At 39.0% G+C, this 15,457-nt stretch overlaps 2 protein-coding genes across 2 annotated transcripts in view; both read right to left on the bottom strand.

The window, feature by feature from the left end:
• LOC123531451 (rap guanine nucleotide exchange factor 4-like) overlaps positions 1-15,109 on the bottom strand; it is a 162,993-nt gene extending 147,884 nt beyond the window's left edge. Inside the window, exons 1-2 of the mRNA XM_053517422.1 lie at positions 14,955-15,109; positions 2,301-2,801 (exon numbers count right to left, since the gene is read on the bottom strand). Coding sequence (XP_053373397.1) covers positions 2,301-2,344 — 44 coding nt within the window. The 5' untranslated portion in view covers positions 2,345-2,801; positions 14,955-15,109. The remainder of the gene's footprint in view (positions 1-2,300; positions 2,802-14,954) is intronic.
• LOC128546778 (uncharacterized) lies at positions 5,386-7,080 on the bottom strand. The gene has a single exon (XM_053518097.1). The coding sequence runs from the start codon at positions 7,078-7,080 to the stop codon at positions 5,386-5,388; it is 1,695 nt and encodes a 564-aa protein (XP_053374072.1).
• Positions 15,110-15,457: the final 348 nt, after the last annotated feature.

The following is a 15,457-nucleotide window of genomic DNA, read 5'->3' as shown; positions in this document are numbered from 1 at the left end:
TACTGACCTAGTTTTTGACGGCACGTGACCCAGTTTCGAACTTGAACTAGATATCATCAAGGTGAACATTCTGACCAATTTTCATGAAGATCTCATGAAATATATGGCCTCAAGAGAAGTCACAAGGTTTTTCTATTTTTAAACCTACTGACCTAGTTTTTGACCGCAGTTGACCCAGTTTTGAACTCGCCCTAGATATCATTAAGATGAACATTCAGACCAACTTTTATACAGATCCCATGAAAAATATGGCCTCTAGAGAGGTCACAAGGTTTTTCTATTTTTAGACCTACTGACCTAGTTTTTGACGGCATGTGACCCAGTTTCGAACTTGACCTAGATATCATCAAGGTGAAAGTTCTGACCAATTTTCATGAAGATCTTGTGAAATATATGGCCTCTAGAGAGGTCACAAGGTTTTTCTATTTTTAGACCTACTGACCTACTTTTTGACGACACGTGACCCAGTTTCGAACTTGACCTAGATATCATCAAGGTAAACATTCTGACCAATTTTCATGAAGATCTTGTGAAATATATGGCCTCTAGAGAGGTCACAATGTTTTTTTTTTTTTTTAGATCTACTGACCTAGTTTTTGAAGGCACGTGACCCAGTTTCGAACTTGACCTAGAGATCATCAAGATGAACATTCTGACCAACTTTATAAAGATCCCATGAAAAATGTGACCTCTAGAGTGGTCACAAGCAAAAGTTTACGGACGCACGGACGCACGACGGACACCGCGCGATCACAAAAGCTCACCTTTTCTCTTTGTGACAGGTGAGCTAAAAATAGATGCGCTAAGATCCTGCGCAATTTCACTGACTTGGGAAACAACAACCACATGTCAGTATACAAAAATAACGTAGTTTAACTGTTGGAATACACATGTAATGGTTGCGGTTTGTTTATGTTTTCATTCGACAATTATTTTCGGGTTATTATTTTATATTTTGAAGTTCATTTTTTTGTTTAGTTTCAGAAAAGTAGCCCGCGGTACATCCGTCAGTAGACGGCGAAATCGCCAGCCACCGGGCCTTCTGGAGAGCTCTGTGAAACTTATGTATACACATGACTTGCAAAGATACGAAAGAATAAACTTTCCTGTAAGTAGAAACTCCAGTATTTTGAGAATCTGAAAAAAGGTGCAGTGTTCAATTTCATGGAATAACAAGAGCCTTGCGCGTGCAGACGCTCAACTGACTTTTTTGTCTCTGTATAATAGAAATATTGTCCTACCCATGATTTTCTAAGTCCAAAAGGGGCCATAATTCTTGCAAAAAGCAGTGTGGAGTTATGGTACTTGCTGTGTTGTTCAGAGTCAGCTTTTAATAGCAAATAACTGCTCCAAGTTTTAAAGCAATAGCTTTGACCATTAAGGTGAAAAGTTGACCTAAACGCAAAACTTGACCAAGAAATATGATATTTTCTAAGTCCAAAAGGGCCCATAATTCTTGCAAAAAGCAGAAAGGGGTTATGTTTCTTGCTGTACAGAGTTAGCCTTTGATGGTGAACAAGTGTTGCAATTTTAAAGTAAAAGCTTTGATAGTTTAGGAGAAAAGCTGACCTAAACATAAAACTTAACTAGGCAATGTTGACGCTGACACAGACGCCGGCACCAATCAAGTGATGACAATAACTCATCTTTTTTTTTCTCAAACAAATCAGATGAGCTAAAAACAGATGACACATAAAGTTTTCGAAGACAAGAAACATTGTTTTGTATGCAAATTACTGTACATATTAATTGAACTTTTACAATGATAGAATTCTACTGTAGCCAGTGTTGATAGTGCGTGGGTGCACTGCACATTTCATTACCTCTTAAGAACTGCCAGTCAAACCAAGTCTGCTATTAGGTTGGTTGCATTTTATGCAGTTCTCAGATTTTATTAGACAGGGCTCTTTTCTTCTAGAGCAGAAACCATTTACAGGCCTTTTACCTTCCGAAAATTTTTTTCAATCTCTGCAGTCTTTCCCTTAAAGTGACTGTACATCACAATTATATTCCCCTTTGCTCAAGTACTCAGCTATTTTCCCCACATGAATGGCACAGGCACCTTCCCCTTTTGTACCTAAGGTATTCATATTTATTTATTTGGGTTTTACAGCGTACCAACACAGTATAGGTTATATGGTGCCAAACAGGACTACAAATTTAAGACCCTATTAGTCGCCTCTTACGATCATGCAAGGGTAAGGCAGTGGTTCCAATTCTTTTCACACACAGATCGTCCCAGAACCACATGGGGCTAAGGTATTCATAAACTTAGAAGTAAAACTACCATGAATATTTACCTTTTATCCAAGCAAGAAATCCACTCAGAGACCATGATAATCATCTCTTCTGTGTCCTGGTTCCTTAGCCCAGTACTATAATTCTTTAGCTGATCCTGATTCCTTAAGCAAGTACTAATTCTCCAGCTTATCCTGATTTCTTAATGGAGTCCAAATTCTCTAGCTGATCCCAATCCCCTAGCTAAGTCCTGATTCCTTTGTTGTGACAAGATCCACCAGCTTCACTATCTGAAGTCCTGGTCCAGTGACAAAGTTCTAATCCACTAGCGAAACCCCAAATCTGATACCCAAAGTCCTTATCTATTATAATGGCAAAGTTCTGATCCACTACCGAAAGTTCTGATCAAAGAGTGTAGGTCTGAGCCACTAATAAGCCTGTCCTGATTCGAAAGCAGAATTCTGACAAACCTGACTAGTCCTTATTTGCCAACAAAGTCCTAGCTGGTCAATCTGTTACTGCTCAGATATCACCTTTTGCACCCATATCAACATGTACAGGACCTGGAAAAATGAAGAAGTATTAGTTATGAATTTATTGACATACATCTCCGGCCAATACAGTTGCAAAAAAATTCAAGCTGAGAAATAATGTCTAAAGTTACAATTTGAATTAATGTTTATTTAACATATTCTGTAACATTATTCTTTTTTTTTCTAATTACATTTTTATGCATTAGAATAATTATTAATAAAAAATGTATGAATCTAAAGAAATCAAGGGTTGCAAGGTAACAGAAACTTAAATCTTTAAAAAACAATAATACATTTTTTTTATGCACCCAAAGGGAGGCATATAGTTTTTGAACCGTCTGTCCGTCTGTCGGTCTGTCAGTCTGTCGGTCTGTCAGTCTGTCCGCAATTTTCGTGTCCGGTCCATATCTTTGTCATCGATGGATGGATTTTCAAATAACTTGGCATGAATGTGTACCACAGTAAAACGACGTGTCGCACGCAAGACCCAGGTCCGTAGCTCAAAGGTCAAGGTCACACTTAGACGTTAAAGGTCATTTTTCATATAGTGCATTCGTGTCCGGTCCATATCTTTGTCATCCATGGGTGGATTTTCAAATAACTTGGCATGAATGTGTACCACAGTAAGACGACGTGTCGCGAGCAAGACCCAGGTCCATAGCTCAAAGGTCAAGGTCACACTTAGACGTTAAAGGTCATTTTTCATGATAGTGCATTCGTGTCCGGTCCATATCTTTGTCATCCATGGATGGATTTTCAAATAACTTGGCATGAATGTGTACCACAGTAAGATGACGTGTCGCATGCAAGACCCAGGTCCGTAGCTCAAAAGTCAAGGTCACACTTAGACGTTAAAGGTCATATTTCATGATAGTGCATTGATGGGCGTGTCCGGTCCATATCTTTGTCATTCATGCATGGATTTTAAAATTACTGGGCATGAATGTGTACCACAGTAAGACGACATGTCGCGCGCAAGACCCAGGTCCATAGGTCAAAGGTCCTAAACTGTAACATCGGCCATAACTATTCATTCAAAGTGCCATCGGGGGCATGTGTCATCCTATGGAGACAGCTCTTGTTTTTATTATTTCATCATGAAAAATCTATTTTCCATTGTAACTTTCAGTTGCAATTGACACCCCAGTAGTAACTGGATTCTACTAAGGATGCAGAACAAGCAATCATCTATGAAGTCTGACAGACACAGGCCCAAGCAATCTCAAGCAATGGAATAGAAACTATTTCAATTCTATAGAAATTGCGCAAAAGCCATTTCTAGTCTAAATGTCACTGTGACACTGACCTTTGACCTTGACCTCTGACTTACACCTTAAACTTCTGAAGCCATCTACACACCACATCTTGCGAACAGCGGAAACATTCTCTAGCTATCAAGCAGAAACCATTTTCAGTCTCGAGATCCATGTAACCTTGACCTTTGGACTATGAATTAATAGGGCTCACCTCCTGACACCAGCAAACATCAAAAGGGTCAAAAACAAAATGGTCTAAAGACTTAGAGAACAACACACTGGCAGAACGCAACCCACGTCCGTATTCTCTGGAGTGGGCATAAAAATACTGTATATGGATTTTGTGAATGAAACAGTAGCCACTATTTTCTGATCAATATATTAAACAGAATGTGCGAGTAAAGCAGTGAGGGTGGAAATTAAGCTGAAAGCTTTCAATAAAGTAAACTTGCTATAAGTACCTGTTTCTCTGTACACTTAACTATTACGCAATTCTACTTGATCAATCGATAAGCATTAAAACTGGTTCAAATTAAGGTCAGTTGGTTTATTGCAGTTTAAAGGCACAGACCTCCAGATCATGCGGCAAAAAAAAAAAAAAAAAAAAAAAAAAAAAAAAAAAAAAAAAAAAAAAAAGGAAATTATTGCTTTTTTTCTTAAGAAGCTTTGTAACTTCATTACTAACAGATTCCCATGAGAATTAGTTGTTTTTACTAAATTTTCCATTCAAAATCTGAAAGCATTTCTAATGGGGTACCAGAGGTAAACTGCCTTAATCATAAATCTTTGTATTTGTATTTTGTTCAGTACGTATTTCTCCATCATGTTCTGGTCAAGAATGCTGTAAAGTTTTTATTGTCAAAACACCTCAGGTTCTATCCCAATTCGGGCATGTTTTTATTTTTTGATTTGTCATTTTTAAGATAGTGTAGAAATAAAAAACAGTGGACACACCTCAATGCAAGAAGAGGGTAACTGCATTGACTTAAAGAAGGACTTATTTGCTTTTTACACTAAGGCGACAAACTTATGATTATATGCTCATAATATGACCAAACATTAATTTTAAAGAACGATAATTTTTAGCCATAATTTTCAGGCCAGTGCCTTTAAAACTTTTACAGTGCTTTAATATTACACTGCTATAGAACTAATAAAATCTGAATCCAATTTCCAGAATCATAATTAAGAATTGTGCTTTAAAGATATCCAATGGCCATCATTCACTAAAATATTTTAACTTTAGATATTTACTTCAAATGTACAAAATCCTAATCATTCTAAATATAGAAATTATAGAGTTACATTCATAATTAAAAATCCTGCAGTAACAGTTATGATTTAAAACATCATCATCATCATCCAGTGTTTATTTGTCGACTGCTGCGGGTGTCCCAGTAACTTATTAGGGTAGGCAGCAGGTGGCTAGATTGTTTAACACCCAGTCTCCATGCTTCTCTGTCATGTGAGTCAAAGCTGTCAAGGTTGTAAGCCTTCAAGTCCCGCTTGACACATTCCAACCAGGTCTTTTTAGGTCTCCCACGTCCTTTGGAGTTTGGTATGGACTTACTCAAGATTGAGTTGATGCATGAGGATGCACGAATGACATGGCCATACCACCTCAGACGTCTGGTACGAATAGCCTCTGTCACCTCCTGTAACCCCAGCTTTGCGTACAGTGCTGCTATGGGTACGTCGTCATTGGGTTTGATGCCACAGATCCATCGGATCATTGACCTGTCGTTTCGACAGAGCCGCTGTAAATCTGGAGCAGAAGGCGCCCACGTTTCACTACCATGCAGTAGGGCAGAACGGACACAGGCATTGAACACTTTTCCACAAGTCTTGAGGGATACATGCTTGGAAGTCAGAATTGGCAGGAGTTTCTTGAACTTTCCCCAGGCAGTACAACATCTGGAAATGATGGCAAGTTCACAGCCTCCACCAGCACACAGCATGTTGCCAAGATAGCAGAAACCGGCTTCCACGTCAAGCAGAGTACCATCCACATCTACTTGAGTGACTGGTCTACCATCAATTGGCCTTGCCTGGCCGCAGCATCTAGGACATACGTATGATGGATTGGCGCTCAGTCTTCCAATGATTCCACTGCACTTCTTGTGAACCCAATGTCTGCACTTGGAACTTTCGATGGAGTTTACCCCAACACCACTCCGACAGACCGCGCAAGGAAAAGCACCAGAGTCTCGCAGAAGATCCAGACCAGAGCCAGAGATCATAAACTTGGTCTTCTTCATGTTCACTCTCAGACCCTTGTCTTCCATACCATTCTTCCACGCCTTCAGCTTAGTGACACATTCCTCCAGTGAATCGGCGATCACAGCTAGGTCGTCTGCATACAGGAGCTCCCAAGGCACACCTGTGCGGAACTCGCGTGACAGAGCCTCCAGTACGAGGATGAAAAGTAGGGGACTGAGGACAGATCCCTGATGAACTCCAACTTCAACTCCGAACTCCTCACTGTACTGCCCGTTGACTCGTACACGGCTTCTTACATCAGAGTACATACCCTGAATGACACGTACAGCCCATTCCTCAACACCCAGACTCCTCAGTGCCCACCGGAGGACTTTCCTTGGTACACGATCGAAGGCCTTCTCCAAGTCGACAAACGCGATATAAAGTGGCTTGTTTGCAGCTATGTACTTCTCCTGTAGCTGGCGTAGGATGAAGATAGCATCTGTTGTACCTCTGCCTGGCACAAAGCCAAACTGCATAGAGTCAATGTCCACCATACCACGGATGAAACTGTCCAACACACGCTCCAGTAACTTCATAACCTGGTCGGTGAGCTTAAGGCCTCGATAATTACCTCGGTCGAGGGCATCACCTTTACCCTTGTAGAGGTTCAGGATGTAGCTCTCTTGCCAATCCTTGGGGATCACACCACTACTAAAGACAACTTCCACCAGCTTTCTTAACAAATCTATGCCCTCCTCACCTGCAGCCTTCAACATCTCAGCTATGATGCCCGAGGGGCCTGCAGCTTTGCCACACTTCATCTTGCTGAGAGCCTTGCGGATAATATCCATGGTGACAGGTGGGGGTGGACCCTCCACTGGATCAACCTTAGGAAGTAGGTCACTCGGCCACTTGAACTCAACATTCAGAAGTCTAGCATAGTGTTCAACCCAAGCTTCATCTTGTCCTCATCATTCAGAGATAGTTCTCCCGCATCATTCTTAAAACAACAGTCAGTTTTTTTAATGGTAGTTAAATATGCAGTCTGAGAGAACTGTTTTGCGTAAACTATATATGAAATAATTGTTCACTGACTTGGATCCAATGTACCTACTCCTTTGACACTTTCAAAAGGGTATGTTCCCTGAAAATCACCAATCCCAAAAAATGTTGACGATATGCATTACTAGGCTTTCAAATGCTCACTCTTTTGCAGTTTGGTGTAAAAGCGGACAAGCTACGTGAAAAAACTTTGTGACAGACAGACTGATAGACAGACAAGACAGAAAAACCACTAAATCAGTATGTCTCCCCAACTACATACCGAGACATAATTACTGTGACAGATGACAAACAGTTCAAACACTATATGGTTATTAGGTCTTTAAAACAGGATGGGAAAAACACACAATTGGAACAGACTGAGGCTATTTTAGAAGCTTTCTATAGTTACCTCAAGTGGCTTCTAAAAGGTCTAAGTACCCCTATTTGCATAAAATTAGGAGAAGACCTTATGATGCTACAGACCAAGTTTGATGAAGATCTATCAAGCTGTTCATGAGAAGAAAAGTATTTTCTATTCTTAGATCAAGTGCTCCCTAAAAGAGGCAAAGCATCCCTATTTGAACAAATTTGGGAGAGGACCCTACATTGAGTTTGATGAAGATCCATCAAGCAGTTCATGAGTAAATTAATCATTTAAAGGTATATTTATTTGTTGTGGTAGCGGCCCTTTTAGCGACCAAGTACTCCAATTTGAATGAATTTCAGAGAGGACCTTATAATAGTGTTAAAGATTAAGTCTGGTCATTGTGCAGGGGGCATAAAAATGAGCTACAAGTCAAATGGGCTAAATGTTTTTCCTATATAAGTCTATATAAAACTTTGGGCCCCCAGGGCAGAGCCTCTTTTTACCCAAGGGGCATAATCTGAACAAATATGGTAAGGACCACTAGGTAATGCTACCAATTATCAAAAGCTTAGGCCATGCAGTTTGAGACAAAAAGATTTTTTAAGTTTTTCCTATACGTCTAGGTAAAACTTGGTACCACCATTGCGGGGCCTCTTTTCTCCCTAGGGGATAATTTGAACTGTCTTAGTAGAGGACCACAAGGCAATGCTACATACCCAATATCAAAGGGTATGCCTTATGGTTTCAAACAAGAAGATTTTTAAAGTTTTTTCCTATATAAGTCTCTATAAACCATGTGACCCCTAGGGCGAGGCCATATTTGACCCTAGAGGGATTATTTGAATAATCTTGGTAGAGGACCGCTATATGATGCTACATATCAAATTTCAAAGCCCTAGGTCCTGTGGTTTTGGACCGTTTTGGACAAGAAGATTTTAAAAGTCTTTCCTTTCAGTTGCCATGGCAACCAGTGTTTTATACAGAATTCAATTTTTTAGCCCACCAGGGTGAGCTATTGTGATCGCTCACTGTCCGGCATCCGGTGTCCTTCCTTTAAAAAACATCTCCTCCTAAACCACCAAGCCAATTTTTATGAAACTTCACCAGGATGTTCCTTGGATGGTCTTCTTAAAATGAAAAAGCAATTAATGTACAAGTAAATACAGTGGTATGCGGATTATGAAACTTTAAATATTAGGTTTTAGATTTTTTTTTTTTTTTTGAGATTTTACCATTTTTTCAAATTACCACATGTTGTTTTAAGGAAGGACGCCGGATGCTGGACAGTGAGCGATCACAACAGCTCACCCTGAGCATTTGGCTCAGATGGGCTAAAAATTATTTGATATAGCATTTTTTTTTTCCCTAACATATACAAATGTACTAGTCCTAGTTCAAACCTAAAACTTGACTGATTTTTCTGATTACTGTTTCTCAAAAGGTTAAATCAAAGTGTGACAAATTTAATAACTACAAAAAAAATTAAAGTAGAATTTTAAATTATCTTCAGTGACATTTTCATTTATAATGTGAATGTTCTTACATTACATTATATACAAATAATCAATTTAATTGATCAGACACAATACTGTGAATACACCTAGCCCAACTAATTATAAATGTGCAAAGGCCTCTTTCATTTATAGAGATTATAATGCCCTCCGTGCACAACCCACTTACCATTCAAAACAATGCAGAAAGTTTTCCTTCTATGTGTATATAACTAGCAACACAAATCGCATCGCTATATTTGGAGGCTTCAAATACATATATTTAAACCCAATTCTTCACACTAAAAATTACATGTCTGGAATGCTCATTCCAAATACAACCATTACAATTGTCCTAACTAATGAGAAAACCTCTGTTTTGTAGGCAAAACACTTTTTAATATATGTCAGCGTGTTTTCAGCTTACACCATTAAACTTCTACCTCGGTCAGGTAAAGCTCTGTGTGTATCGATCAGTTTATTTTTAAAAACTATAAATAATTTAGTTTAAATCGCGTCAATTTCCAGCACAGTTTTGATCCTCACTACTTGCAACATTGAGGCAGATATATGGTGAACATCAGTCTGTGAAATCAGTCTGCCCTGCAGTCGAAAAATTGAGACTACCGGATGGCTAGACACTTCCTTTGAACAGTATATCAGTTTCTTCAAAGAGGTATGAAAACAAGTGAATGAAGTATTGCCATGCAATACAAAGTCCCCTACTGGAAGGCACCTAATTTTCTCTACTGCAGTATAACATAATGAACTGATATCTGTCAATGATGTATAAAAAATATTGTACTACATATACAATATGTTATAACAACACACTTGGATTAAAATGTGCATATATAAAAACCCACAGTTGTTTTCATATTGAATTTTTTTGGCTGATTATAAAAATGTTATCATGTAAGTTATTTATAGTAACAACAAAGGGAAACTAGAAAATGCTTTTGTAAAAAAGCGCATGTCTCCCCCAATGCAAAGTCCTATAGGCAAGAAGTCAATAGGGGTCAGGAGCAAAAATCAAAGAGACACTGATGGTTGGCTGCAATAGGGATCATCTACTTGGCATGTCCAGTCATACCACTAAATTCAACACTCCTGGCCTAGTGGTTCTCAAGTCACTGTTCAGGCTCCTGTGACCTTGACCTTTGATCAAGTGACCTTAAAATAAATAGGGGTCATCTTCTCTGCATGTCTAATCATCCTATTAAGTTTCAACATTGTAGGTCAAGTGGTTCTCAAGTTATTTCCAAAAAATGATTTTACATGAACAGGCCACTGTGACCTTGACCTTTAACAGACTGACCCCAAAATCAATAGGGGTCATCTACTCTGCATGTTCAATCATCCTATGAAGTTTCAACATTCTGGGTCAAGTGGTTCTCAAGTTATTGATCAGAACTGGTTATCAATGTTCAGGCCCCTGTGACCTTGACCTTTAATGGAGTGGCCCCAAAAACAATAGGGGTCATTTACTCTGCATGAACAATCATCCTATGAAGTTTTAACATTCTGGGTCGAGAGGTTCTCAAGTTATTGATCGGAAATGGTTTTCAATGTTCAGGCCCCTGTGACCTTGACCTTTGACGGAGTGACCCCAAAATCAATAGGGGTCATCTACTCTTCATGACCAATCATCCTATGAAGTTTCAACATTCGGGGTCAAGTGGTTCTCAAGTTATTGACCGGAAATGGTTTTCAATGTTCAGGCCCCTATGACCTTGACCTTTCACAGAGTGACCCAAAAATCACTAGGGGTCATCTACTCTGCATGACCAATCATCCTATTTAGTTTCAACATTCGGGGTCAAGTGGTTCTCAAGTTATTGACCGGAAATGGTTTCCAATGTTCAGGCCCCTGTGACCTTGACCTTTAATGGAGTGACCCCAAAATCGATAGGGGTCATCTACTTTGCATGTACAATCATCCTATGAAGTTTCAACATTCTGGGTCAAGTGGTTCTCTAGCTATTGATCGGAAATGGTTTTCCATGTTCAGGCCCCTGTGACCTTGACCTTTGATGGAGTGACCCCAAAATCAATAGGGGTCAATTACTCTTCATGACCAATCATCCTATGAAGTTTCAACATTCTGGGTCAAGTGGTTCTCTAGTTATTGATCGGAAATGGTTTTCAATGTTCAAGCCCCTGTGACCTTGACCTTTGACGGAGTGACCCCAAAATCAATAGGGGTCATCTACTCTTCATGATCAATCATCCTATGAAGTTTCAACATTCTGGGTCAAGTGGTTCTCTAGTTATTGATCAGAAATGGTTTTCAATGTTCAGGCCCCTGTGACCTTGACCTTTGACGGAGTGACCCCAAAATCAATAGGGGTCATCTACTCTTCATGACCAATCACCCTATGAAGTTTCAACATTCTGGGTCAAGTGGTTCTCTAGTTATTGATCGGAAATGGTTTTCAATGTTCAGGTCCCTGTGACCTTGACCTTTGACGGAGTGACCCCAAAAACAATAGGGGTCGTCTACTCCAGCAGCCCTACAACCCTATGAAGTTTGAAGGTTCTAGGTCAAATGGTTCTCCAGTTATTGCTCGGAAATGAAGTGTGACGTACGGACGGAGGGACGGACAGGGCAAAAACAATATGTCTCCTGGGGGAGACATAATTAATCTTTAAAGAAAAAAAAAAAAAAAAATCTATATAATATAAGTCCACAAGAAACTCTTTACCAGGTAGAGATAGGTCAAAATACACCTAAAAATTGGATGTAACATGCATGCTGTACCACAGAAAAGTGGTCTCGATTTTTCTCTACCGCCAGTAATAAAAAAGTTACAATAAAATCTATTTATAGTAACAACAAAGGGATGTAATTCTAAAAACAAGGGTGCCTCATGGTGGTGAACATTTGTTCCAAGTTACATCAAAATCCCTCCATGCATGAAGAAGAAATGTTCCGTACAAAGTCATTCTTGAATTTGACCTTTGACCTCTAAATATGACCTTGACCTTAGACCTAGGGACCTGGTTCTTGCGCATGACATGTTGTCTCATCCAGGGGAATATTTGTGCCAACTGATATCTAAATCCTACTTTGCATGACAAAGTTATAGACCGGACAGGAAAAAAATCCTCTTGACCTTTGATCTCAAAGTGTGACCTTGACCTTTAAGCTAGGGTACTGGGTGTTGCGCATGACACGTCGTCTCATCCAGGGGAATATTTGTGCCAACTGATATCTAAATCCTGCTTTGCATGACAAAGTTATAGACCGGACAGGAAAAAAATCCTCTTGACCTTTGATCTCAAAGTGTGACCTTGACCTTTGAGCTAGGGGTCCGGGATTTGCGCATGACACGTCGTCTCATCATGGGGAACACTTGTGCTAAGTGATATTAAAATCCCTTAATGAATGTCAGAGTTATGGACCGGACACGAAACAGACCCTGTTCATGCTATGTTAACATTTGACTGCTTAGTGTGACCTTGACCTTTGAGCTAGGGGTCTGAAAGTTGTGCATGACACATCGTCTTATTATGAGGTACATTTCTGCCAAGTAATTTTAAAATCCCTTCATAGATGGGAGAGTTATGGACCAGACAGGAAAAAAGCCTTGTTGACCTTTGACCTCCAATTGTGACCTTGACCTTTAAGCTAGGGGTCCAGGTTTTGCGCATGACATGTCGTCTCCTCATGGGGAACATTTGTGCCAAGTAATATTAAAATCTCTTCATGGATGGGAGAGTTATGGACCGGACAGGAAAAAAGCCCTGTTGACCTTTGACCTCCAATTGTGACCTTGACCTTTGAGCTAGGGGTCCGGGATTTGCGCATGACACATCATCTCATCATGGGGAACATTTGTGCCAAGTAATACTAAAATCCCTTCAAGGATGGGAGAGTTGTGGACCGGACAGGAAAAAAGCCCTGTTGACCTTTGACCTCCAATTGTGACCTTGACCTTTGAGCTAGGGGTACGGGTTTTGCGCATGACACATCGTCTCATCATGGGGAACATTTGTGCCAAGTAATATTAAAATCCCTTCATGGATGACAGAGTTATGGACCGGACACGAAATTGCGGACGGACGGACGGACAGACGGACGGACTGACGGAATGACGGAAAAGTGCATTCCTATAGTCCCCGAAACTGGTTTTCAACCAGTAGGGGACTAATAAATAGATTTGCAACTTGTAAGGCATATAGACCAAATCTGCCCAACATCATGTGGGAACTGAATGAGATATCATTTTACCAGTGTTTGAAACAGACATCAAAAGGACATTTGTGTTGTGAAAAACTTTCTATCAAATCGTACGTTTACAATGATAATGGCGTTTTTTTAAATGTTGCTAGTATTTTCAACACAGGGAAGGAATGAACTTATGACTGGAAGTCTGTGAAATCAAAAGTGGTCATTTGAAAATTAGACCCGATTCAATCGGCCGTTTCCTTCGTTACAAAATGAAACAGAAAGCACAAGGATCCGATTAGGTTTATTACGTGACGGTTGTATCGTTAGTGTAATACTTTAGTAAGTGTCTGTTGATTTTACCACGAGTGATCTAGTCAGCAACCGTTTCAATAAGATAACGTTGGTTAACGTATATTGTTGGTTAACGTATATACACGAGATTATCTCCAGTTGCGATTCTTTGGTTTCTTTAACATCATCAAGTATACACCCTGTCATCCCTTTTTTACATATCATCTTGCCAGCATTATCTGGTAACACAGGTGCCCGTCCAGTCTTGGTGCCCATATGGGTGCCGCCCCCTCCAAAAAAAAAAAAAATTAAAAACACTGTTTTAAGCCTATAACGAAAAAAAAAATTTTTTGGAAAAATTTTTTTTTCCCTATATATACTCGTATGGAAAAGGTACATGTGTTGCCGTAACACTATGGAGGTTTACTAGGACACGCTGTGGAACAACCAAAATGTCCAGTTCAGTACCAATGCAAGCTACCCTGCTACAATTTACACATCATGCATTTATAAAATAGTAAACAATCCTATTCTACCTAGTAAACAGCCTTAAATAACTTACATTTAAATTCAAACAAGCCAAATTGTCTAGACACTTGCAAAATAACAGTGACGATCGGCCATTTTGTTTCAAAACGAAAGTAGAAAACCTTTTCCGTTGTTTGCGTCTTAGAATTTAAATGTAAGTTATTTAAGGCTGTTTACTAGGTAGAATAGGATTGTTTACTATGTTATAAATGCATGATGTGTAAATTGCAGCAGGGTAGCTTGCATTGGTACTGAACTGGACATTTTGGTTGTTCCACAGCGTGTCCTAGTAAACCTCCATAGCGTTACGGCAACACATGCACCTTTTCCATATAGTGAGTATGAGAGTATGAGTATTTATAGGGGGGAAAAAAAATTCAAAAAAATTTTTTTTTCGTTTTAGGCTTAAAACAGTGTTTTTAATTTTTTTTTTTTTTTTTTTTTTTTTTTGGAGGGGGCGGCACCCATATGGGCACCAAGACTGGACGGGCACCTGTGTCTGGTAATAGTCACTGTACTATAGATACTTAATTTATAAATATAACTCAGAAGGGTTACTAAATAAATGCATTTTACAACTCCCTTTATTATTTTTGTTCATTCTCTAAATATGTGGGAGCTAGCTATAACTAATTATTGCCATTTTGTCTACATGTAGACATGAACACGATGCAAAATGTTACCATCGACTTTTAAAGCATATTTGGCATATCATGCATCCATCTACATGTATCATACAGCGTTTTAAGCATCTGATTCAGTTAATTTACTAAATTTCACCAAATACTGATAAAATAAATAAATGTAGTTTCAGTACAAACATATGCTTACCACAACCATTCAACTCCAAGCGGGCATGTATAACAACATCTCTCGTTGATAACAAGCATTCAACATTTCTGTATCGATTTTTCCCGCCATGTGTCAAAATGAGAGGTTGAACACCACTATATTTAGTTCATTTGAAATCTCTGCTATCAACACTGCGTAACATTAAATCAAATTGAATAGACTATGAATGTAATAGTTTAAATAGTCTTGGTTTGTCTTATTTTGTCCTGTTATTGGTTGAATCACGATGCTGCTTCTATTAGTATGTTTAAGAGTATTGTTAGCAATAGGCAAAGAGCTATAAAATATATTTCTTTGCAATAGGATTAAAAAAAAAGTTTGTACAAAATTGGAGTAGTGTTGTTGAAAATACTAGTAAATGTCTAAACTATAGAAAGTATAAACAAAACTTTGCATTTGAAAATTACTTCAGAATTCTTCCTTATGATCTTGCCATATTTTTTTAAATTTATGTGTACTAACCATAAGTTACCTATTGAAAG

The sequence above is a fragment of the Mercenaria mercenaria genome, chromosome 11 (assembly GCF_021730395.1).
Source record: "Mercenaria mercenaria strain notata chromosome 11, MADL_Memer_1, whole genome shotgun sequence".
NCBI classification, from domain to species: Eukaryota; Metazoa; Mollusca; class Bivalvia; order Venerida; family Veneridae; genus Mercenaria; species Mercenaria mercenaria.
The sequence above is the reverse complement of the archived record's forward strand: the minus strand, read 5'-3'. Positions and strand labels throughout refer to the sequence as shown.